The sequence below is a fragment of the Camelus ferus genome, chromosome 3, assembly GCF_009834535.1.
Source record: "Camelus ferus isolate YT-003-E chromosome 3, BCGSAC_Cfer_1.0, whole genome shotgun sequence".
NCBI lineage: Eukaryota > Metazoa > Chordata > Mammalia > Artiodactyla > Camelidae > Camelus > Camelus ferus.
Window position 1 is genome coordinate 10,378,337 of NC_045698.1, and position 25,992 is coordinate 10,404,328.

General features: G+C 46.9%; 1 protein-coding gene across 6 annotated transcripts in view; it reads left to right on the top strand.

Annotated features, from left to right (window-relative positions):
• TRIO (trio Rho guanine nucleotide exchange factor) overlaps nt 1-25,992 on the top strand; it is a 330,643-nt gene that overhangs the window by 256,042 nt on the left and 48,609 nt on the right. For 4 of the 6 annotated variants that reach the window (XM_032470128.1, XM_032470122.1, XM_032470150.1 and 1 more), the window contains exon 34: nt 13-256. In XM_032470128.1, coding sequence (XP_032326019.1) covers nt 13-256 — 244 coding nt within the window. Of the gene's footprint in view, nt 1-12; nt 257-7,560; nt 8,063-25,992 lie in introns of those variants that run through there. The other 2 variants (XM_032470161.1, XM_032470169.1) reach the window with 2 other exon arrangements.

Here is a 25,992-nt window from a genome sequence, read left to right on the forward strand (position 1 = left end):
TTCCCTCCGCAGCTCTCCGGCGGCTGCGAGCTGACGGTGGTCATCCATGACTTCACGGCCTGCAACAGCACTGAGCTGACCATCCGCCGTGGGCAGACCGTGGAGGTTTTGGAGCGGCCCCACGACAAGCCCGACTGGTGTCTGGTGCGGACCACTGACCGGTCCCCCGCCGCCGAAGGCCTGGTCCCCTGCGGCTCCTTGTGCATCGCCCACTCTAGAAGCAGCATGGAGATGGAAGGCATCTTCAACCACAAAGGTAGGGGCTCGCGGGCCGTGGGTGGAAATGACATTCCCCCTGGAAACGGCGCTGCTGCTTCTGTCCCCGCTTCTTTGCAGCCTTGCAGTAGGTGTGATCCCTCTTTATCGCTCGGGCCCTAATCTCGTCACTGTGTCTGGGCCTTTGTCGTCCATCAGGGACTGAAGCGGAAATGAGGGTCTCACCTGTGGCTCAGAAATAATGAACCATCGCCCCATTTCCCAGCTGTGTAATAAGGTATCAGGTTAGAAAAGGAGGAGGGGGCTGTTCTTGGGGGCAGTGTCAGGTTTTCACATTGTGGATTCTTCATTTTGCTAGTGTCAAGTCCTAGACTGTCAAGCACATGGGCCCTGAGAGTTTAACCACGTCATCTTTATAGCTTTGTAATGTATCCCAGCACATCCAAGACTCCCCAAGTTCCCTGCCTGGAGAGGGAACGCAGCTGGACCCCCCAGAGAGAGGCTGACCGAGTCAGGCAGGGCTCAGTGTCAGGGGTCTGTGGCTGTGACAAGAGAGGTGGCTTTTGAAAGAAGTGCTTTCAACAGAAGTAACAGAGCATTTGAGTAAAATGGCCTTTGGGGACTCCTTTAGAGAAAGGTAACTGTAGCAAGTTTACTTTTCCACATTGTCTAGATGGGGCAGTAATGGGCTCCTAGCAAGGTACAAGAGTCTGTTTACCCTGGACGTCCGGCATGGTAGCTGCTGGACTAACGTGGCTGTTAAGAACTTAAAACAGGGCCGGTCTGAATGGAGATATTCTGCAGGTGCAAAATAAACGCTGGATTGCAAGACCTAGTATGACCCAAAAAATGTGTAATTATTTTAGAGTCATTTCATGCTGAAATGATAATGTGTTTTATAGAGTGGGTTAAGTAAAAGGTATTGTTTGAATCAATTTCACTTCTTTTAACTACTTACATCGTGGCTACAAGAAAATTTAAAATTATATGTGCAGCTTACACTATGTGTCTACTGAACCGCACTGGTTTAATCTTTCGTCTTAGTGAGAAGCTAATTTTGAGGCTTTAAGACCTTTAAGAAACATCGGTCTGTATGTAGCTTCTAGTAAAATGCAGACCAAGTAGAGTTCGTATGTTTTAAACAACGTCACTTCACAGTCTTCGTTTTTCTACAGTTCTGACAATGGTGATTCTTCCAGATTTGGGGGTGTGCAGTTGGTCTGCCCCTCCTGAGAGAATGTCACTCTACTCTGTCCCTCTCCAGTTCGTTCCAATTAATTTTGGAGCATGCTGGTGGCTCCCACCAGTTGTCTGTGCCCTCTTTGTGTTCATCCTGGCACATCCTGGTGACCATCCTCTGGCCGCTGAGGGTTAGTCATCGTGTTGAGCTCAGTAATGCCGCGCAGGGCACAGCACTGAGGGGCTCACCTCGGTGATCACAGGCCCAGCCGTGTTCCGGGTCCCTCGGGGCCTGCGTATGACTTTAATGTCACCTTGGGAAGCAAATGCAAGAATTAGGCTATGGATTCTCCAGGGATCCAAAGAGAAAGGCAGGGAATTTGCAGATTTTGGCCCAAAGCCGAGGCATCTGCCTTCGTTGCTGGCGAAGCTGCCCGGAGTTCAGAGCATCGCTGGACCAGCCCTGCTGAGCACTCGCGTTCAGGTGGAGGTCTTGCCGGGCTGCCCGTTCACCCATTGCCAGGGTGTTTCCTAATTGCATGATACATTCAAGTCCTTGAACCTGAGTTGAAAATAAAGTACAACTTTTTTTTTCCAAGTTCATCTATTATATACAGAGGAGCCCTGGTGAACTTAAGCTACAAATAACATTTGTTCTGAAAGATTGCTTTTCACGTGTGCCTTTCCCGTGGCGTGTTCTTTACTTCCTGGTGTTCACAATTGCAGGCTGGCCGGGAGGAAAGAACTATGTATTTATTACACTTGACTTTGTCCTGAAAACTGCCTGTGGAAGTCAGGTTTGTGCTTGCTTTAAATGTAAGTTCCATTTTGTTCCCTGAGCCTTTTCGCTCTGATATTCTGTAACATTCTAGCACCTGAGAGGTTACTCCTGCCCCTCAAAGACCCTCCACTTTACTGAGAAGGTGTTTCTTTGTTGAGTAAAACCTGTTGTGAACTGTTGGTGCATAGACAGGGGCTCAGAACCTTATCCATTTTTCCCTCTTTCCTGAATTTTTATTTTTCCTCTAATGCAAGGAAACTCTTGAAGTTTTCTGTTCCCTTGCAGTGTTAGGACTCGGGCGGTGGACGGGGGAAGGGAAAACCCTCCTTTGGGCTCTTTGACAAACCTCTGCCAGAACCTCCTGTCTGGGTTCCAGTCCAGGAAATCAGGCAGTGACCTGGGGCTCTGTCCAGGAGGGGAGCCTTCGCCAGGTAGTTGGGCCAACAAGGGACAAGGATCAGAAGCAAGACGCAGCAGCTGCAGGCTGAGAGACTGGTGCCAGCCAGGGAAGCAGGGATCCACTTAGCCCCACGGCCCCCCTTCTTGCTCTGGTGTGAAAAGGAGTGCGTGTGTTAGATTGTTCACACACTGGCGTGTGCTGGGCCGTGGATGCTGGTTACTCACGGGTGTCTGCTGACCCAGTGTCTCATTCTGAGCCCAGTCCGCTTTGAGAGCTGTGCTGGGCTGGAAGGATACACAGGGAGGAGAAGGTGCGGCTCCTTGTGCCGCAGAACTGGCCCACTTCTTCCAGAGTCACACAAGTGCGGTCTCGCCTCTCACCCACCTCAGAACTCTCAGGCATTAGGGAGTGGTCACCATCGTCTGTCCCTGGTCACTTGCTGTTGATCTCTGAAGACTGGCTCTTGAACACCTGTGGTTCTCACTGCTCTGTCCTTCCAGGAGGAGGAATGAACGTGTTTACTAATCTCCGCTTCCAAAATTTTCTCAGCCCTAATGCCTCAAGTTTTTCACAACTCCCCAGTCCAAGCAACTTAAATTTCCATACATTTCAAATGGAAGAGACACACCTGTTGAGGGGAAATGTTTGTTTGTTTGATTGTGAATGATAAGATACTTAAGAATTGAAGCGTGGCTGTGAGTCTTAAGTCCCCAGGCCAGCCATGAGGGGCCCCGTAGTCCCCGTGAGCACTGCCGGGTCCCAGGTGTCGGGAAGCGTGGCTGGCATTGGCGGGCCGATGGGAGCACTTGCGCTTGGTGAGCGCTGGGCTGCTTTTGTCGTGCTGTGTCCCCCTGGCTGACGCAGGAGGTGGCAGGAAAGGAACTAAGCGAACAGGAAGTACAATTGCACAGCTAGTTCTTCAAGGAGATACTTCCGGGGCTGAAACTGGACTCCAGCGCGAACACCGTGTGGTTGAAAACACTCTCCGTTCCACGGGAAAGGCGGGTTTGGGGGGCTGCCGTCAGGCAGCCTTGGTGTCAGGCGTCTCCTAGTCCCTCTCTGGCTGCCCCCCACAGCGTTTCAGTCGCAGGTGGCGCCCAGATGGCAGGCACATTAAGCAGAAGGTGGATTCAGCTCATGGTTTATGGCTCCTGCCACCTGTCACCACATCAGAATCTCTGGGGTCAGGGCCTGGGCATGGAGGTTTCGTGTCTGGGCCCCAGCGGGTCCAGCACGCAACCAGATCGAGAAGCCCTGGCCCCCACACCCCTGTGTGTGATCCTTGATCGACTGCTGATACAGGATCATGGAATTATCTTTAATCTCTTACAAAATCCGAGGGATTTTCCCATCCTACTGTCTCACTTGGAAAGCTGTCACTTTTCTCCACTTGCTTAGTCTTGGTCACAGAAAGTAAACAGGAATATCAGGAACGTTTATACTTTCCACAAGGCCGTGTCAAAATATCCCTGTTTTTGTGCTACCCTGGGCTGAGGAAGTAGGTCAGCTGTCCTCTTTCTTCGCAGCCAGAACCACCACATGTGCTAGTGTTTGAGAGTTTAGCGCCGGGGTTCAGGTGCTAACCCAGCAAGCATCCTGGAGCAGTGCAAGGGCCCTGGGCAGGCAGCAGTGCCCAGGGTTGGTGGTGATGGGGTGGAAGGTGGTACACATAGCACTGTCTCGGTCAGTAACCTGGGCAGAGGAGTATCTGTGCTTCCTGCCGGGTGCGTGTCTGAAGTGCATCGTGGCAGTCTTTTGATTGTATTTGCCTTTTTTAAGAGTAAGACAAGAATCCATCATTAGTCTTAAGGAGGCTGTGCCATCGTGCTCACAGCTGGTTCATTGCATCTGAAAAACTGCCCATGTGACTGTCATGGCACTGCCTGTCGCCTGCGTCTCCACCACCCAGCTTGGTACAGTTTGAGTTGAATTTGGAAAGTGGCTTTCAGCCACCACTAAATTGTTTTTGCTAAAATTCAGCTTTAAGAGAGGACCTTTCAGTGGTAAGAGTGCCGTTTATGGTTGGAGCCTTTAGAAGAGGTGACGTGTTGAACTTTGGATAGTCTGTGCTTTGTGTCAAGAGGGCCCGAGTTCTGATCCATCTTTGTCTTCAGTGACGTTGCAACCCTGGGCCTGAGTAGAGTGGAACGAGGTGACCCCTGAGGTCCTCGCCAGCTCTGATGGTTTAAGGCTATGTTTCTTTTGCGGTCTTTCTGAATAAAGGCCAATTCCAAACCTCCCCCTTCTCCTTGCACCAGTCCCTAATGAGGCGACGGGTGGTTTTTTTGCTAGTTCATTGATATGTTTAGAAGACAATACCCGCTTAGGGACTTACCCTTAACCTCTCTGAAAGTTGTTTATGGTTATGCAGTTTTTTTCTTTCTAGGATGGCGTAGAGGTCAGTACTTGAAGTTAAAAAGCATGATTTTTTTCACTCTGAGTTCTTCGTTAGAACAACAAGGGAACAAAAACATGAGAAATAAAATTTCTTGTTTGCTGGTCACTTGGGCCTCAACACCCAGGGGCTTTCATTGAACACACCACGCTGACTGAAAACGATGTTCCCGAAATAATCCCCCCCCCCCCCGCTTCCGGTTTCCCACACCAACCGCAGAAAGTGGGCACCGTCGGGATCAGGTCTCCTTCTTGACCAGACTGGCCGTCGTCATAAAGAGAAGGACTTATCTTTCATAAAAGCAGTGATACGTGATTGTTATCATTGAAGTGGAGCATTTTCTTTAATCCAAGTTAAAATTAGGAAAGTGAGAGACTTTCATGAGAAACTACCTGAAATATAGGTTTTTCTCCGGGTGGCCTCCTTGCCTCCCTTGGAGCTCTCTGCCAAGGTTCTCCTGTCCATCCTTCTCTCTGCCTGAATGTTTGACTCTCCACTGGACTGTCCAGCCAACTTCTTTAAACCTATTATATTCAAATTCCCTCTCCTACCACCTCCCCAGAAGTGGAAATGGCCCAACGTATCCCCCAGAAGACAGCTAAGATGCTTGAGACTCTCTTCACTGCCCTCCACATTTTCTTTCTAACTGTAGTCACATACACATAATGTAGAATTTACCATCGTAACCACTGTGAAGTGCACACGTCAGTGGCATCAGGGACACGCCCACTGTTGTGTCCGTCCACCCACAGCTGTCTGCATCTTCCCAACTGAAAAGCTTCCCCACTGAGCACTCACTCTCCACCCCCACCTGCAGCCCCTGCAACCACCGTTCTCCTCTGTCTCTGTGAACTTGACTCCTCTCTGGACTTCATCAGTGGAATCACACAGTGTTTGTGGTTTTGTGTCTGGCTTACTTCACTTCGCAGAATGTCCTCCAGGTTCATCCGTGCTGGAACCTGTGTCAGAATTTCTTTCTGTTTTAAGGCTGAATAATATTCCACATATGGATAGGTTACATTCTGTTAATCCATTCATCTGCTGATGGATGCTGGGGCTGCTTCCACCTTTTGGCTGTTGTGAGTAACGCCAGTAAATCGCTCTTCAGATCACTGCTTTCAGTGCTTTGGGGCGTATATTCAGGAGTGGAATCGCCGGATCGTATGGTAGTTCTATTTTTACTTTTTCAAGCATGCCCACCACACTTGTTACCTTTGTCTGAATAATACATTTCAAGCATCTTCTCTTTTCTCCATCACCACGTTGCCTCTTCCCCACCAGATCTCCTGCCTCCCTTCTCACCCTCTTACTGCGGCTGAAACACAAATCTGGTCACACTGTGCGCCTGTTTGCACCTCTTCAGTGACTTGCTCTTGGTCATAGAATAAAATCCCAGCTTCCTAACACGTCCTCCACAGCCTTGCACCTCTCACTCATGTGCACGGGCGCACACACACCCTTTCTCCCCTTGGTGTGGGTCAGCAAGTAACAGGGTGGGAGGGTCTTACCCCCTCGCCCCTACCTGACACTCCTGTCCTTTCTCATCAAATAAACAATGAAAAATCCTAAAGGAAAAAAAAACTTAATGTACCCAGTAAGTCTGTGGAGGTGAGGGTGTAATTAACAAGTGCTTCAACACAAGAGCTAACATCGGGGTAACCTGAGAAGGTCCCTGCGAGATGAGCTCCCGGGACCACTGAAGGTGCAGGAGGAGCCGCATAGGAATTCGCGGAAAGTCCGTTAAAACATTTTAACAGGAGTGGGGTTGCAGTTATTGTGCTAAACTTATAGCTGTGATGGGGGGAGTACAAGGGACAGAGCCTGTAAACAGCAGGGTTGACGGGGGACAGAGGGCCTCCTCCCACAGCCGTCGTGGAAAGGGGGACCCTGGGTAGGGGGCTGTCTCAGCAGGGGTGCTCGTGGGTACACGAGTGCAGGTCAGCATAATCCATCCTGTCTAGTTAGGTTCTTTTACTTCGAAGATACACAGGGCGTGTGGATACACTCCCTGGGGCCGTTACTCACAGCTGTGTGGAAGGGACACACCACTGGTTCCAGGGGTTACTCCTCAGAATCACACATCATTTCTTAGAGTGAGTGACTCTGCCGCGGTCCCGGGGCCTGGAGGGTATAAGATCCATGTCTGAGTCTGGGGTAATGACCACTGGTGCAGCCGCTGTGCGAGTGTAAAATTAGGGCGTTTACCTTAGGGCCTGAGTTGCAGTGCGTCTGAGACCCTGTCGCCATCCCTCCAGGGCTGTTGTCCTCACCTGGCCCTTCAGCCTCCTCGTCCCATCCTGTGAAGTGAGGACTCTGCCCCTTTGCTAGTGGCACCCCCCGCCGCCCGCCCCTCACTCCCGTGTCCCTGGGTCTCATGCCTGTACAGATGAGACCAGGTGGCAGGACTCACCAGAGGTTCCAGACAGTGGAAGGGGTGGAGTCGGCAGCCCCAGGCCCAAGCCACCCTGCCTGGCTTCCCAGCCTGTGCAGTCTTCAGGGTTGAGCTGGGCCCCGGCCCCAGGGTGGACTTTAAAGCTGTTTTCCTGCTCAGAATACAAGCAGTTACTAAGATTGCTCTCTCTCATCCAGACCACCTTCTCAGTTCCCAGGACAGCATCAGCCCAGCCCAGCAGAGGAGGGGGAGCCTGGCCTCGCGGGGCCGGGGCCTCGTCCTTTCCCCTCATCACCCCTACCCAGGAAAGCAGCAGCTCTGCGGAGAGTCAGGTGCTTCTCCGACCTTCACTAGAAGCCTGTGTGACCGGAGAGTGAGCTCCAGACCTCCTGCATTTCCCCAAGGATACCTTCCCCAAGGATACCGGGGGTGGCTTGATGTAAATCTGTCCAGCCCGAGTATCATCCTTCTCAAATCATGAAACCCTCTGTCCCAAGGATGCGTCTAAGTCTCTAACTCTTAGGACTGCTTATGGCTTTTAAATGCCCTAATATGTTTTTGGAAAACAGAAGGCATTAAAAAGGCTTTAGTAACGTTGAAATTTTTTGTTGAATATATTGTGATTCTGGTATATTTGGACATTGGCATAATTACTGCTGTTAATCAGAAAACACACCCACCCCGAGCACCAGTGCATAGACCTTTCAAACCTGTGTCTGCCCACACATTCTTTAAATATATATATAAAAGAAGATCTATGTACTTCGAAAAATTAACTTGGAAAAGAGCACTTTTTAGTCTGTTTGAACAGCTGCTAATGTCAATCCCTGTGGGAAGGAAAACTGAGGAACGTGGAGTTGCACAAGAACAAAGACTCTGTCCCTCTCTGGAGCCCTGTGGACCCAGGGCCATATGATCAGCCCGAGACTTGTGATTAAGGAGCGTTTTCTGCACAGTGTGTAATTACAGAGCTGCACAAGTGGGCCATGCCTGTGCTGCATGCTTCACTTTGGAGGTATTTTCATGTTCCAACTTTACAGTAAAGTGTTTATTAAAACAGGAAAAAGGCTGTGAGCAGGCATTGACACCATCCGTATTAGATGATCACAAAATTATATATATAGCAGAGCTGTAAACAATGAATGAGAAAACCGTCTTCCCACACTTGATTTCAGCAGCCATGACACAGTGTTTAGGGAAAGCTATGTAATCGGGAGGAGAGATCACTACGAAAACAGAAGTGCGTCTCATTCAGGGTGACTCATGGCCTGGCAGGGGCGGCTGCAGGTCCCGGGTGGAGGTGTCTGCTCCCCACCCTTCTGTGGACTCCACTGTTTTAACTGTCTCCTTTCTGTCATATGTTCATATCAGATTTTGCTGTTTATTAGACAATCCAGGATTTCTCTTTTAAATTTATTCACTCTACTTGGCACCTGCAGAAGCTGTAAGAAATTACATGGCAGTGATGTTTGGTGAGAGGTCGTTTAAAAGTACCATGTGCTGGGGTTTTCATTAACTGTTTTGAAAATGAATAAATGCTGTACATGGAGGGGAACAATTGTTACATTTCAGTCCAAGTAAGTGGGTATCTACTAGATTGTGGCTCTGGGGACGTCTGATTATACAACACCCAAGCACCCACAGAGAAGAGTGTGCCAGAAAACCACAGAAAGAGCGTTTGATTTTTGCTTCTGTGTTCCTTTCTCTGTTCCAAGAAGCATGAGATGATTGGGTGATTATTTTGCGTTCCTAGAGCTAACTTTCCCATCGGCAGTTAGATTTGACTGTAGGTCCTGACAGCTGAGCTGCCACGGGCAAGGAGAGGGGGAAATACCCTGGAGACCCTGGCCGATGCTGCAGCAGCGGGCCCTGCAAGCTTCTGAACCACGTATCCCTGGCCAAATCAGACAGAAGCCATGGTACCTACCCCAGAAAAATGTACACAGGTACACAGCTTTTGCATACAACTTCAGCGACCCCCACATTCAGATCTTCCTTTCTATAGAAGGGAAGAAATGCCAAATTTTAAAACTTATTTTTAGATATTTCATGTGGTTCAAAACTAAGAGGTATAAACTGAGAAATCTGTTTGCCATAGTCTTGTCATCCGGGTAGAGATCCCATTTTCATTCATTCCCAGCTCCACATCTGATATTCTGTTAGGCACATACAGACGTGTATTCACTCCTCCTTTCGTGTTTTTACGTAAAAGGCAGTGTATCTTGCCCCTGGCTTTTTCACGCTGCCGTATCTTTTAGAAACTACTTTCGTACAGAGAGAGGCGGATGCCTCATTCTTTTTCACGGACCTGGAGGACTTCACATGTGCACACAACTCAGGTTATTAACTAGTGTGTGGCGGAGCCCGTGGGTTGCTTTTGGTCTGCTGCTGCTGTAAGCGGGGTCACAGCCCAACCCTCTGTGTGTCCGTCTTTTCATTCATGTGCAAGGAATTCTGCAGGATTGATGAGTTGAAGGGTAAATGCATTTGGAAAATAAACTTTTGAAGAAGAATCACCTGAATCATCAATTAACTACATCAGAAAAAAAAATCACAGTAAATGTGCTATTTAATGACGTTAGCTTTTATGTACTTTTCTCATCTTTATCAGATTTGAGCTATACCGATCACCTGGAGTTCTCTAATTTCATCTTGCACGTTTAGGGAGAAAATAATTGACCCCTTTGAATAAGGTCACTCTTTAAAATCATTCATATAAATTACATCGTAAGCTTCCAGTGACTTCTGTGAGGTGAGATTTTGATGGACGTTTTCCCACAGAGCTCTGCAGGGGTGCGTGCAGTGAAATATTAACGTGAACAGTATTTCACCTTTATTCATGCAGTGTCTGCATTTGTATTACAGACTCAGTCAAAGGGGTGCAAATTAGGAGTTCGACCCTAAATGTAGAGTGGTGGCAGTTTCAAAGAATGAGTAACTTCCCTCAGCATGTGTATAAAAATAGCTTTTTGTGGTGCCACTGTTTTGCCTTCCATCCACGCAAGGCTTCATAAGAATCCAGACCACACTGTCACCTGTGAGAAACACACTCACAAGACAGTGCTGGCTGTAGTTTTTGTAATGGGCTTTAAAGTCTCTGTGTACTCTCTGTATTTTCTAGGATTCAGCTTCTAATTGCAAATATTTCACAATGAATTTTGAAAAATTCTGTTTTTAAAACCCTCCCCAATCTAACTTTTTTCGTCCTTTACTGACACTCTGAAAGGATTTGGTGGGGGGGTGTGGATGGAGGTCAGTCAGTGGGGTAAAGAGGCTGACCTTTGAACTCTCACCCCCACAGCTAGCTCTGTCTAGGAGAAGGTTCTGGCTCCTTTCCTGGCATTCGGTGAGGACTAGAGCGGGGCTACCCTGGAGTCTTCTGAGACACTTCCGTGCTTGGGCCTTCAAGGCGTGTTGTCGTGTGGTCTAACTGGCTGCGGTGCTTTGCACAGTGTGGTCATTCCACAAGGCTGACTATTCAAGGGCGCTGTCATTTTCCCCCAAAGTTTTCAGCCAAGCTCAGGACAGGGGACCCAGTGTGTTTATTGTCTGAAGGGCCCTTGCAAACATTTGAGAAGATGGTAAATAGGCTCATGCGCCTTGGCTGCGCTGCAAGACAGCTCTGGAATCTCTGTATCCTTCTCCGTTGTCATGCCTGCAGCCCTGTGTGTTCAGTTGCATCCTTTTCTTCCCCTACCCCTTCTTCTGAGTCTGTGGAACTTTGAACTTACTAGAAGGAAAGAATATTTAAGTTCTGTTCTTAGAGATAGGTCAGTTTCCTGCTGTCTCAAAACTAATGAGAGCATTTCCGCCTCAGATTATGGAGCAGATGGGTGTCAGTTGGGATGGAGGGTGCCTTAGTCATCTCGGGCGGCCGTAACAAGATCCCACAGGCTGCATGGCGTAAACAACTCTCCTAGTCCTGGAAGCTCGAGGTCCAAGATCAGTGTCGGCAGGGCTGGTTTCTCCTGAGGCCTCTCTCCTTGGCTTGCAGATGGCCGCCTTCTTGCTTGTCCTCGCGTGCTTCTGCCTCTGTGTGTACCCCCGGGGTTTCTCACGTATCCAGATTTCCTGTTCTTACAAGGACACCAGTCAGATTAGGACGCACCCTAATAGCTTCGTTGCAACCTGATCACCGTTTCAAGACCCTGTCTACGGATCTGGTTACATTCTGAGGTACTGGGGGTTAGGACTTGAACATTATAATTGGGGGGAGGGTGGGCACAATCACCACACAGCAAAGGGACTGCCAGAGCCTCAGGAGAGTAACAGCAGTGACAGGAGATATCGAGGGTTGGCGATGTGCCAGGCACTGTGCTGCTTCTCTGAACGTTTAATCCTCAAGAGGCCCCGATGGCAACGTATACCATTATCATCCCTATCTTATGGTAAGAACATGGAGACACGGGAATTAACTTGACCAGGCTTGGTAGGTGATGGAAAAGGGGATTCTAAAAGCAGCAGTCAGACCTCAGGCTCCAGTTCCCAACCACTGCGCATCTGCTCCCTTTACACTGACAAGGGAATGATGCTCTGCGTTTACATGTGTGTTCAGCAGCCACGTGCATGGAAGGAGCCTGTGGTCCGGAGGGAAGCTATAGCCTCTGGAGACTCAGTCGCCCAAGGCAGCCCTCATTTGTGGAAGAGCTGATTACAGAAGCCGCTCTCCCAGGTCCACCACACGTGAGACCACTTGCCCGCCTGGAACTGAGGTCATTCCTAAGGGCTTCCCATCCCCGCCTCCCGCCACGTCCAGTAGTCACTTCCTCTGAAAAGAGAAAACCTTCAGAACGTTGACACTGTTTTCAGTTCTGATTTGACATGAGTCTTCTGTTTTCAGTTATGATTTGGTAATTCCCACTGCTTTCCATCACCCGAAGGAGCTGCCTTAATGGAAATCTGTCCCTTTTCCTTCTCCTCTTCCTCCTGCTTGAGTCAGGCACAGAACTTGACCCTCAGTGGTGTTGTTGTGAGTGAATGAATGGAAGAACCAATCATGAGTCAAAACAAAACAAAAAAATTTTAATCAATTTACATCTGGAAGTAAAACTTTTCTGCTCCACAACCCATATCCCCCTTCTCCTCCTCAGCTTCTGACCACCCCCCAGCCACCCAAATCAAAATCTGCCCCTTGGCCATCCTTGGAAGAGCTGGGGAGATAAGCTTCCTGTCAGGTCCACCCTCCCCGGGTGAGCCTGTGTCCTCGCCCTCTGAAGCATCACAGATTCGGGACATGACAGGCAGGTGTGGGCCGCCAGGAGTTGGCGACCTTGCTCTAATTTTTTGAGCACTATTGCTTTTGTTAGGATTTTGGGGAATACTCTTGTGGAGTTACCATCTCATATTGCCATTCTGCAAATAATCCACATGCTGATGCAAACAGAGTGTCACGTGGTGAGTTACAGTGAAGTGGGAAAAAGGAGTCCTTGAATGTTGGTTTTGTTCAAGTTAGAGAAAAACTCACATCGTCTGTGAAAAGATAGTAAGTAAAGCAATGAAAAGGAGCCTATCGGATTTTTGGCACCCAGATGAAGGGTCTGAACGCCTCAATAAAGGTGCTTTTGTGGGTCGGCAACTGTGCCAGAAGGCGGCAGGAAATAACGTGCTGAATGGGGCCCTCAGAAGCAGGATTCAGTCCTGCGTCCGCTCCCTCCGGAGCGGGAGGTGTTATCTGCGGGGTAGGAAACTGGACAAAACGTCCTCCGAACAGGGGTATCTTTGTGCCTGGAACCTGAGAACCTCCATCCCGGCGGCGCAGCTGTGCTGAGGCCAGCGCCGTGGGCACGCCGCGCAGAGGGAAGCAGGGCTGGGGCCGGGGGGCAGGTCAGGAGGCAGCCCGGAGCCGCCGTCCGTCCGTCCGCGGGAAGGGCTGGTTTGCTCCAGCCGGTCAGCAGCCGCGCCTGCTCCTCCAAGTAGCTGGGTTTCAGGACCAGCTGGAACGGAGGCAACTACGTTTATCAGGATCATTGACAGTGTTTCAAGTCTCAAGGAAACACTGTTACGTTTTAAAGGAAATTATAAATAATGTTCCTAAGAGTTGTGCCGTTGAGTTTCCATCTCAAAATGTGGCTGCCGTTGTTTTCCGGATCCCGTCTTTGGCTTATAAGATTTTGAGGACCTTTTCATTCAGCATTAACTAAGTGTCTAATTATTATGTTTGCTTCCTCTTCAGAAAGTGCTGTAATCTTAATAGAAAGACTTTAGGTCCTTTGGCATCTGAATTTTAATTTTACAAACAGCTTTAAGTATAATTTTAGTCCTGATTTAATAAAGCACCATTTATTTGTATATAGATCTTCTTCACTGATGTGGGTTTTGTTTTGTTTTGTTTTGTTTTGAGACCTCCTTTGGCAAAAATGATCTTATGTTTTTGGACAGATTAATTATAGGCACTAGAATGTTGAGGTTCTCATTTTAAATATTTGAGGAATAATTATCACAAGAAAAACTTACATGAAAAGTGATATTGGAGGTCGTTGATTTTGACCAAATTTCTTCTCAATCAATTTAAATGAAAGTACCTTTATTTTCATGAGAATGATATTGACTAATACAAATTTGCCCACGATTATGCAAAGAATGATTTTTCTGTTTCTTCAGTATATTTTTTTAATAAGTCAAAGATACCTTTATTCACAGGTCATTAATTTGCCTAATATGTTTTTTCTCCATAGAAGTTCTCTAACTTTGCCTACTTTTCTCTGGTATCTTTTTCACATTCTCAATTTCTTTTTACATAACATAACAATCAATTATTTTTTAAAAACTTTTTCTTTAAAGATCATTTTAGATCTTAGAGGGAAGGTGCAGCCCTGAGGCAGCACCGTTAACCAGGACACAGACCTGATTTTGGATTTTGCTTTAGTCTTTTTTTTTCTGGCTCTGGATCCAATCCAGGACCCACTTCATATTTAGTCTCCTCCAGTCTACTGTGTTCTTCCACTGCTTTGGTTTTTCATGAACTTGACGCTGTTGAGATATTAGCCATCCTTTATTTTGTAAGATGTCCCCCCGCCAATTAGTTTATTTGATGTTTTCTCATGATTCAATGGTGCTTACACATTTGGGGCAAGAATACCACAAAAATGAAGCTGTGCCCTACTCAGTGTGTCCTATGCAAGGTGGGGGCCACAGGAGGACCTGGACATGTCTGGCGGTGGTAACCTCGAACACCCGGTTCAAGTAGTGTCTGCAGATTCCCCCACTGAAATTACTGGTGTTCTGTTTGTAATTAATAAATACCTTGTAGGAGATGTGCTGAAACTATGCGAATGTTCTCTCTCCTCTTGCCTCTCCCCACTCGTCTTAGCATCCCTGCAACAGCTATTACAGTGGAGGTTGCCTACTGGTGGTTTTGTGTTTTCCTCATCCCTTTTAAATTTATTCATTAGAATTCTGTCAGGAAGAGTGGTACCTCTGCCGTATGTATGTATGTATGTATGTATGTATGTATGTATGTATGTATGTATGTCAGTATGGAGTCATGGAGATATATTTTATTCAGTACTGTCATGTATTTTGTCGTTCAGATTGTTCCATCTTTGGCCGTTAGGGGTGTCTTCAGGTCAGCTTCCGTGTACTCGGGACACACCTGCCGTGTCATTTTTGGAGCACTTCCTTGCTTCCTGACAATACGGGATGCTCCTGGCTCATCTGATATTTTCCTTGCCTCAGCTCTGGATCATCTGTTTCTTTAGGTCTTCTCAGCAGACACGTCTGTTTACCTACCTGTGTGTGCACACGTGTCTATAGTCACATTCTGTCTCCCTCCCCCCCCCGTGTGTGTGTGTGTGTGTGTGTGTGTGTGTGTGTGTACACGTGTATATACACTATGTACGTAAGTTCATACCACCTGATACCTGTGATTCCTGTCCCACAACACGGCATTCATTCTGGCCCTCCTCTGCCTTGCCTTACTTGTAACCTTTTTCTCTGACAGTGAGACACCTGCATCTTGTTATCCAAAATATATTTACTTACTTGTTCAATCCTAGTCTAGAACCCATTTTTCCCCTCTTTGGAAATTAGGTATTCTCTTTACCTAAAATGACTTGGCTTTGAGAGTCTCAAGTCTGCCTTTTCTCACTGCCAACCCATGACACAAATTTAGGATTCTTTTTGTCTTTGGTTTCACAGTATACAATCAAAATGCTGTTTTTCAGAATCACTTAGTGAATGTTTTTCTTCCCCACCCTCTTCAGTGTGGCTATGTTTTCCCTGGTGCCTCAGCGAGGTTCATTTACTACTGGGTTTACCTTGCGTTTGAGTCCCCCCCCCATCCTAGTTGATCTTAATTACTTATTTTGGGCTCTGTGAAACGTAACTGTGGTTAAAAGAGTCAACACGCAATTTCCATACAACAGATATATCTCATTTTCTCTTCCCAGCACCCCTTGCTGTTTGGTCCTCACAGACAAACCTTGGGTAATGTCTTTAAACACTGTCTTTGGCAGTGTGTCTTTTGTTTTCTTTGTGATCCTTTTAATTATACGGTCAGCCATCAAATGAAAATATCAAAAATAACCCCAAAAAAGAAAGTTTCTTGTTTTCCTTCACAAACTCCACTTTTTAGGCATATCTCCTGTTTTGCCAGATGCCTAAAATGTTTGTCTTTGGCCCACCGCGTTTAGTCAGGTTTCGTGTCTGTCTGCTTTCCTTGCGGAAGCTCACCTGCGTCAGTCCTAACTGGGCTCACTGTCGTCTTCCTCTCGGGGGGTCCCACGTGGTTTCCTGACCACCTTCCCACCTAGATGGTGTTCTCACACTGCAGACACCCCACCCCCCATCCTGGAGCTTCCTGCTTACTTCCTGACTGCTCATGGTGCAGGACCACCTCTTTTACAACCTCTCGAGTTACCTGAAGTCACAGCCTCTGTTCTCACTACCGGGTCCTTCCCACCCTCTTGGCCAGGGTTCCTGCAAGCTTTTCTTCCCGGGGTCAGCTGAGGTCGCCCTTGGGTCTTTCTCACCTGTACCTGGCCCAGACTCTTAGGGCAGAGACCCGGTCATACCACCAAGGGAGAAACAAGCCTTAGATTCAAACCTTATTCCCTGGAAACACTGCTGGTTGTTCAGACTGTCTTCCTTCTCCCTTTGTTCCGCCTCCTCTCCCATCCCTTTCACTTACCGACATCAGCTCTTTGGCTGGTTCCGTGATTGTCCATCCAGGGATTTGATTATCGTTGCTTCCAGGTGGGGGCCATGTGGTGCCTTTACTTGATATAACTTACCTTTACTACTTCCTTATAAAGTGCCACATTACATAGTAAACACTCTGTAACCTCATACTTTCATGACTAGAGGAAGGAGGGGATGAGAAAAGCCTCCTTCCTTCCTTCCTGCCATGCCACATTTCTCTGACAGATGTGAACTTCAGATTTGAAGAGGGCAGTCACTGGGAAATGTCTCCCATTTCTTAGCCAAAATTATTTTATTCATTTTTCAGCATGATTCCCTTCCTCTTAAGGCGAGAATGTGTATTACACATAAAGTGATTAATTCCCTGACAGCTCTTTTTTTTTTTTTTCAGACTTTTAAATTAATGACCCTTGCTTGGCAGTCTGTATTTTTGGAAAGGGACAAAGTAAAATATTTAATAAAAGTTGTAGTAAATGAAACCCTAGAATGTCAGTTAACTTGATTTCCTTTAGGACAATTTTTACTGCTTTTTTTTTGCCAAGAAGAGAGAAGGTTATTTATTTGGTAATAAAGTTTTCTTTTCTTGCATAAAAAAGTGCTCTGTGCAGAATTCTGCCTCTTGCTTGGTCCTGGAGTAAGTACACCATCTGGATCTGTCTTGGGACCATTTATAAAGAAAAACAACCTTATGCTTTGCTTTTGGTCTTTTAAGAAGAATATGAGGCCTAATGTGGGCCTATAAATGCCAAATCCCGCTTTGTAGCAGTTTGTTTGGGGAGGTATCACAGTGCCGGAGACAGCTCTCTGGGAGCGCCCTGGATTTATTCCCTTCTTGTTTTTTCACAGTTGTTAATTGTCTGAAACTGAGAAAGCAACTAGAAGTCTATGCTATTTGCACATTTCTCACTTAGAGAATTTTTTAAATTTATTTTGCAGTAAGTGGGGGAAGGGAGAACCCAAGTTTAACTTTTTTTTTAACAAAGGAACTAAAAAAACAACATTTTTCTTAGCAAAGCAATAAAGCAACACAAATAAAATTGTTTATACTATTAGGTTAGATAAAGGAGAAATGAGAGTTACTAATAAAAAGAACTCAAGAAGATAGTGCATGATTTTGTTCAGGTAAGTATAGGCTTCAACAAATAGCACCCCCTTAGGTAACTTAGGGCTGTGTTACCATTTTAGATACGTACAGAATATTCCAGGTGACTGCCTCAAAGCAGAAGCTAGCCATCAAAGTCGAGTTTAGAGAGCACTGTGTATGTTTCTCGAATTAATTAGAAACAGCTGGAGGGAGTGCGTCCACTTACCATAGAACTTGAAACGTCAGACTTCGTGACTGTTAAACAATGGATGTTCCCCTAAGAAGCCATTGTGCTGTGTGAGACAAGGGAGAGAACACGTGGAAACTTGCAAGAAAAGAGTAAGAATTTGTGTAGGCTAAAGAAAATGCCCGATTTCTGAAGAGGACAGAAATAAGCTTTTCAGAGGCTTTACTAAGAATGTCCTTACAAATCACAAGTGTGGATATTTATTTTCACTTGTATGGCTGCTGCTTGTAAGGAAGAACGAAGATATGTTTTTAATAAGCGAGGAGGGGCATTGTAGCTCAGTGATGTAACCAGCTGGCTGGAGACCGAATTACGCTCCTTTTTGTTATCAAGTCACATCAGGAGGCACTGCTTGCTGTATGTCTCCGAGAAGACCTCCGTCCAAGTGCACACAAAGCCCAAGTCAGAGAGCCTGGCGAGGGGAGGGCGCCCACCACTTGACGTCTCACTGAGTCAGGAAATCACAGCCCCGGCTGGCGGAGGAGAGGAGAAACATCTGGCTCCCAGCGCGCCCTCAGAATTTCCTTGAGCTCCAATTAGAGTCACTGTGGTAGAAAGTAATCCACGGCGTCTGATCTTCCCACACGTGCAGCCCACTGGAAGGCAGTGCTCGCAGCCGGGAGAGGGAGCAGCCACGCTTCCCCCCAGCCTGCCTCTGAGCACCCGGGGCTCCAGCTCCGGCTCTGCTGAGGACGGGGTCCCTCTGGCTGCCGCAGGCAGAGGGAGGCTTGGGATTCGGAGCCTTTGGCCTCGAGTTGGCTCGGCCGCACCATGCCAAACGGAATTAAACCCCCCGATCCCCTGGACTCGCTGTCGCCCGTCGTCGGCTCAGCCTACCGTAGCGGCGGGCAGCCCGGCACCTGCAAGTACTGGATCCTCGACCTAGGTACACACATCCTAGCCCCGGCTCCCGCCAGCCTGCTCTCCCGGGCCTGTTTCCTTCCAGGCGGCCGCAGGGTGCTTGTTGTGGGCTTGGAAACAGACATGTCTTGTGCTTTTACTGCTGAAACGTATTGTCTGCTGACCATTTTGTAAGAGGGGCTGCTGGGGGAGGTTTTGTGGGGGGCCTCTAGGAAAGGCCTGAGAAATGGGGCGCTGGGCTCTGTACGGTGATGTGTTGATTGATTGCTTGGTTGTAAGGTGTTCTTAATATCTGGGATTGCTTTTGATGACCCCATTTTTCCTGTAAGTGCCATGTAAACAGTCTAAAGTCATCTGTGCTACAAATTGCCTTCTTATGGTCTCATGTCTGTCATTTTCAGGTTTAATCTTGTTTAGGGTTTTTCAGACTGTTCCGGTGTCCTGCATGTATATTTAGTTTCTCTGGTTCCTTCTCTTGAGAACTGCAGCCATGTAATAAGATAACGTGAAGTTACAGCAGGGAAGGGTCTCCCAGTAACCACCAGTCTGTTTCAGGGGAGTGTGTGTCCCGGCTCTGGTTTATACACAGAACTAGAGTCAAAACAAGAAAACACGATTCCTGCAAAGGTCATCGAGAAGCAGAATTCCACTTTGAGGAAAAGGCAATAGGATAGAGGAGAGTGAAGCTAGGGAAGGAATTAGGTGTGTGGGTCCCACAGACCCCTGCCCTGCAGCGCCCCAGAAGAGGCTAGCTTTCCAGCTGTAACCTTTGACATCTGTCCAGACTGTACAGCCACTGAAATGAGTTTCTCACAGGCTGTCTTCTGCATTCCAGACAGGATGGCTTCTACCAGAACTTTGGTCCTGAGCTAGTGTGCTTTTAATGTTTGCCGTCACTCTCTCATCTGCATGTGTACTTAGAAGTGGACAGCAAGCGGGAGGGAGTCCAGGGGATCTGGCCAGACCTTCAGGGCACTCTCTGTGTATTGTGAGCTCAGTGGACATGGGGGAGGTGGAGGGACCTACCAAAGGAGAGGGGATCTGAGGAAGAAGGAGGCACAGAGAGAGGTATGCTGTCAGCATCTGAAGGGGCCGTGGTACTGTTTACGTGTGTGTGCATGAAGTACCAGAGGGAAACAACCGAATTATCTTTGAATAATGTGCCCTAAAGGAGGTGTCAGCTGTGTGAAAATTGAATTTGTTGGTGTCAGTGTGGTTTTTGATAATACTCCTCGTATTTTTTTTATCACAAAGCTATCAGAGCATTTTTAAGTCTCTGACCATAACTTTTATCAGATTTATGTTAATTAAATTGTTCAAGAATGGCCTCCCTTTCTGGAGGGGTCTAAGTTGGGCAGGCCCACTAGTGATGCTACGTGCTAGGAATTCCGCTCTGGGGGAGGGGGAGCAGATGATCTGTAAGAGTTCTTTACACAAAACAGTAACTTCTGTGCAGTGAAAAGATCAATTGATAATGTCAAAAATCTGATTTAAAATCTCAGCCACCCAGTAGCTCTGGGTCCCAAGTAAATCACCTTCTTTCTCTGAACTTCAGTTCTTTGTGTGCAGAATGGGAATAACAGTAGAGCGCCCCCTCAGTGTATCATGAACATCCCCAAGGTTTAGACGGAAATATTTTAATGAGCATTTTTGCTAAGAAGTCATGGGTTTTAGAAAGAGATGGCTTTCTTCTTATAGAGGGAATTTTGAATCTCAGCAGTATTTTAGATCCTTAGGAATTCCTCTAAAGGGACATTATTAAACTAACTTTTTAAATACAGGAAGTTCTTTATTATATTTTTGGTTTCCCTAGATATATTTTTATTCTAGTAACTCTCAGACTATAATGGAAACTCCAGGTGTTGTTATTCAAGCTGTCACTCAAAATTTGTAAGCTAACGCAAATTTGGAAAGAAAGATGTCCAGTGCAATTTTCATGGGAAAAAAAATCTGATCTCCTCACAGTAAAACTCCACTTAGATTTTTTTTTTCCTAAAGAAATATGACATCCATCTCTTTTCAAACTTTTATAGTAATTCCCAATTTCCTGAATGCCTCATTATATCAAAGTGATATTTTAATAATGCATTCTAGTTCCACTCACTCAGTTGATGATGGGCACATTTATATGCATCAGATTGGAAAAGGAAAAGTCTATTCTGAGTGAAATATCCAACAGATGAATCCCAAAGTGACTTTAAAATACCCAGTAAATCATAGACAGTGATTGCAAAGCCTGTCTTCATACCCACACACAATCTGGGGGTTCATTTGTTGGGTCACCTGGGGAAAAGGCTGTTTTCCTGCTTTCTGGCGTATCCAGCGGGGCATTCTCCTTGTCCAGATGTGAATCAGCCCTGTTGGAATAATCTGCAGGAGAGCCGTTTTATTTGCAGATGTCGCCATTTGCAATAACTCACACAGCCATAAGCCCAAGAGTTTACTGCTGAGCAGTTGTAGGGGAAAGAACCCAAGAAACGGTAAGGTCAAGAAGGACTATAAATTATCTTTTCAGAGGGTTGCAATGGGAGAGCCCATTTATACTGATAAGAGAGTGGGACCGTTGAGTTGGTTCTTATCCTGAAATAAGCAGACCCTTTTATTGGACACATGGAATCTATTCCAGTGCTGTACGTATTCCCCTGACTAAGGAAAAACATAAAGCAGTGATCCGCCTTAACACTGAACAGATCCAGAGTGAACTGTGCCTTAACATCCTTCTCGAACTCTCTCCACGTCTTCTTTGTTCTTTTTTTGATGAGGAGTGTGGATTCTCACCAGTGCAGTTTTTGTTTTTATAAATTAAAGGAAAACACTTGACAGACTAAATGCAGGAATGCTAGCCTGTTCTAAAAGTATGCAAAGAGGTTAACAGCGGGGCCCAGGTCACGTCAAGGATGCCCGTGCACAGGCCGTTCAGCTTCCTGTGAGTAAACGAGAGACCCACCCCCCAAGAAGTACTCAGCACCATGTTGTCTGGTTTCAACCATTAACACTGATGGTTTCACACAAGTTACTGTGCAAACTAAATTCTGTCTCTCATCTTTCTTGATCTCTAAGTATTTTTAAATGGATCAGAGTTTAAGACATGGTGCACGAGGAGACACAATGGGCCTAGTGTGTGGCTCTGGAAGTCAGAGCACGAGTGCTCCTGCCTGGCCTCTCCGCTTCCAGGCTGAGCCAGATCCCTGTTAATCTCGCTTAACTGCAGGCACCTCACCTGCAGGAGAAAACCAAGAAGTGTATGCTTTCCAGAAATTGCATTAAAGGTTATTTCTCTTCTTTTTAAGCAAACCGCAATTACAAAATTTTGATTCATTTTCTCACTTTTCACTAATCAAAGATGTATTTGGCTCTCTGAGCTCAGGATGACAATTCCTGAGGGGAAAAAAAAGTGTTATATGTTGAATTTCTATATCTATATTTCAGCCAGAAAGTAAAGAAACCTCAAGTTATTTGGCCTTACTTAGGGGTGACTACAGACATTTTGAACTATTAGAACTTTTTGAAGTTAATATTAAAAATAGACCAAAAAGTTCCCCCAGAGTGCCCCAGAGGTCCCAGATTGGCGGCCTCCAGGCCAGATGACCTTTCCTCTCTCCAGGCAGGACCAGGCTGCCCCTGCCTCAGCTGTAATCCCCCTTTGATATGTGCTCTTTCTAAGTATAACCCTTCAGCTAGGCCTTGTGGGGAACACAAATTTATGGCTTTTTGTTCTGCAGAATTTCCTCCAGGTGCTCCATGTTGGCCTGGGGGTGGGGAGCAAGTCCACAAAGCCAGCACAGTCTGCCTGGGGGTCAGTCCCCGGGGCCCCGAACTTCCTCTCCTGTCCCCCAGGGCGGGGGGAGCGTGGGCAGCCTCTGCAGCCCAGATGCGCCCTGTCAGTCCGTGCAGCTCTCACATGAAACTGGACAAACTCGGACAGAGTATACCCGCCCAAAGCATAGCCAGTGTTTCTCTGAAACTAGATGCCGGTTGTTTAAAAAAAGAGGCTTCACAGACAAGTGGAGCAGCAAAGGGGGATAATAGTGCCCATAGGCAACCCCTGATAGTGTTTGGACAGGTTTTTAGTCTTTTTCTATGAAAAATGAGGCCTCTTTTATTTATACTTTATAAATTTGACCAGAAGACATCATCTCAATCCTGTCCATTGTCCATGTTCTCAAATGCACCGTTGAAGAAAGTTTCTGTTGTTACATCTTGTTAACAGTAATCGCAATTCATGCTGGACCCATACTGGGAAGACTGGAGTTCTTCCGCTAAGGATGCAGCCACTGAGAAGCATCTGAGACCAAGTATGTCGCCCTCAGGCAACCCCCTCCTTCCTCTTTTATCTCCTAAAGCTGATGGATTATTTTAAGAAGTGGCCCAGTGGCCAAAAGCACATGCGGAGTTGAGTAAGAGTCTTTAACAGCAAGAAGGGAACGTACTCATTATGACGTAGAACTGAAAATGGAAGATTTTTCCCTTTGTCCCTCTCCAGCTGAAAAGGAAGGCACACTGGGCGTCCGGGTCCTGCTCCTCCCCCGCCCCACGCAGGAGGCTGCCCTCCTGGTCTGCGGCAATGGCAGTGCCGATCCAGCACACGGGGCACTAATTAAAGCCAAGGACAGGATTTGTGCCGTTAATTGGCGTTCATAGCAGAGGCGTTCTTTTCATTCTCTTTGTCTCTGAGCCGGCTTTGTTCCTTCCTGGAATAACTCCAGGCCTCCCTTCCTTCCTTCCTCTCGCTGCAGTTACTCAGCTGCTCAAATCACACCAACGTGGGCACGATGCTAACAGGACACCCTATGGACAGGAGTGCGGGGGATGCTGAGAAAGCTGCCCTGGCCTCACTCCCTCATCCTGAGACACACATCATAGATGGAGATTTCACCTCCCATGTTGGATACGTGAATAACTCCAAGGACAGTTGCTCCCACCCTCTTTGTTTTTGTGTTTTGGCTTTTGTTGTGGTGGTGTTACGGTGTTAGTATGTGATATCCTGGGAAGGGAGTGGGCGTCCTCAGGAAATTACAAAACAATAATTTGAAAAATAAAAGTCAGTGCCATTCAGTTCTTGTAGGGGAGTTGGGGGTCAAGCTGTCATAACATCAGAGGTAAAGTTACGGGATGGCAGGGCTTAACCCTCTGCGCGCTTGGGAGTGGATTGTGGGTGTGAAATGCACACACACAGTTGGGCTTTCCGCCTGGCCGTGTGGTTAACTTTTTAATCCCATTTTCAAGTGCTTAGCTTTCATTAGGGCAGCGTTTTGCTTTTGATACAGGTGTTACTCAAATATAATTGTGAGGGGAATTCCTAACTAGTGAGGAATTTTGGTTCTCTGATTTGAACCAAATGGCAGGGGCCCTGGCATATAATGTGCTAGATGTTTGATCTGTGGTTCGGGTGTGTAGGGGGTAAGAATCGTCCATTTCCTCGTTCTCCACAGCTGCAACTGTTTCTAAACTAATATTCCATCCCTTGAGACTGAAAGTTCAGCTGACCTGCCGGGTAGATGACGTGAAGAGTGATAGTGCTTGGCAAGCTGATTGCAGAACATTCCAAGGCCGGCTTTTGTTCCTGATGCTCCATGTGTGTAGGGCTGTATGAATGACACTTGGCTCTAAGAAAACCTTTACAAGTTCTCATGGTTTATAGCATGTTTTGGTTAAATACGTTCTTGTGTAATTCATGCATTTTCTGGAATGTAGGAAAAAGACTTACATGTTGGCATTCTGAATCTGGCCTTAGTTAAAATAATAAATGTTTGTATGAATGAAGAGAAATCTGTCACCACCTGAAATAAATCAATCACATAGTTTAAACGTGCAGAATGTTCCTTTAAACCATTTTGCAGGGGAGTGTCTTTGAGTGTCTCCTGCCTCACTTAGAGACATGTTCAATTTTTTTAAATCTACAAATTTCCTCCTAAAAAGAGTGTTTGGTTTTCTCTTTAGGAAGGTAGGCTAAGTTACTTTATTTTTTTCAACAATATGACGATACTGACCAAAAGCATCAGTGCCCACCATGAAGAACACAGTTCCAGATGCCAGCCTCCTTCAAATAAGGTGAGATCGTTCACTTACTAACATTGCGTCTGTGACACCAGGAACGATTTTGCCCGCAGGTTAAACATTCGTGTGTCTTAGCAGTGTTAAGACCTCTGAGCAGGATCAGACGGAAGGCACATTCTGTGAGCACCGTGTGACTGCTTCTTTCCTCCCCAGTTAACTTCCTGTTCCCTTAAAAGACGATTGTCTATTCAGGGCAATAATAAATACTGTATTGCCTTGGAAATCGCTTCCCAGATGGAAGGAAGAATCAAGAACCCACCATTTTATCACAGAGAAAACCTCATTATCCTGAAGTCAGCAGTGTACTAAATACTAAGTAATCTGAAAAGGCATGAAATTTTTTTTCAATAATTCTTCTTGGTGTAGGTGATATTTTTGGAAAGGACAGCCATTTGACTCTTGGAGGAAAAGCAGAGGATCTCAGTCCCTGAAAAAGCCAAACAGACAGAGGAACTTTCAGGAATTTTTCTGGTTTCTAAGCATTTAGGCCGACCTGAGCGAGAGCACAGGTCACAGGATGTCATGAATTGCCCACGTGGCAGTGCTGCGGTAGCTGGGTGGTGACACACAGTGCCCTCTCCTACAGAGTCCCCAAGGAGGCAGCCTGGTCTTGGGCCGACATCTTGTATTTAATCCCATAAGAAGGGACATGGAGCCAGGTGAGGTGTCAAGGGACTTTCTTTCCCCCACCCCCGCCCCTGCGCCCACTCCTGCCCTCACTGGGTGTCAGGCTGGCGTCATCCGTCACTTCCACTGCCTGGGGCTTCTGTAGAGTGGGGCCACAGCTGGACTTGGGTGGGCTGCGGGGCCACTCCTGGCTGGAGAACTTTCCACGTAAGGGCTGGTGCTGACCCGCCTTTCACCCTTCACATTCCCCCCAGCGGATGGATGGATGGCTGGACTCAAAAGGAGCCCATCCATCAGGAATGAGGGGCTGGGCTGGGAGGGTTAGGAAACGTCCCGTCGTGTCTGCACCCTGCAAGATCTGTGTGTGTCTTTCTGGTCTCATTTTTATGTTTTTTTATTTGTTTGTTTTTGGAAAAGCATCTTTCTTTCATCCAGCAAGGATTTCTTGAAACATCTGCTTTTGTCCTGGCGTAAAGTTAGGAATGAGCCCAAATCCCCTCCCAGTCCTCGCTGGCAAGATAACCCCTCAGAGATTGCATTACCCTTTTATGACAGCGTAGATTTTGGGTCGCAGAAAATGCCTGTTCTTGACATCTCCCAAGAAATATATTTCAA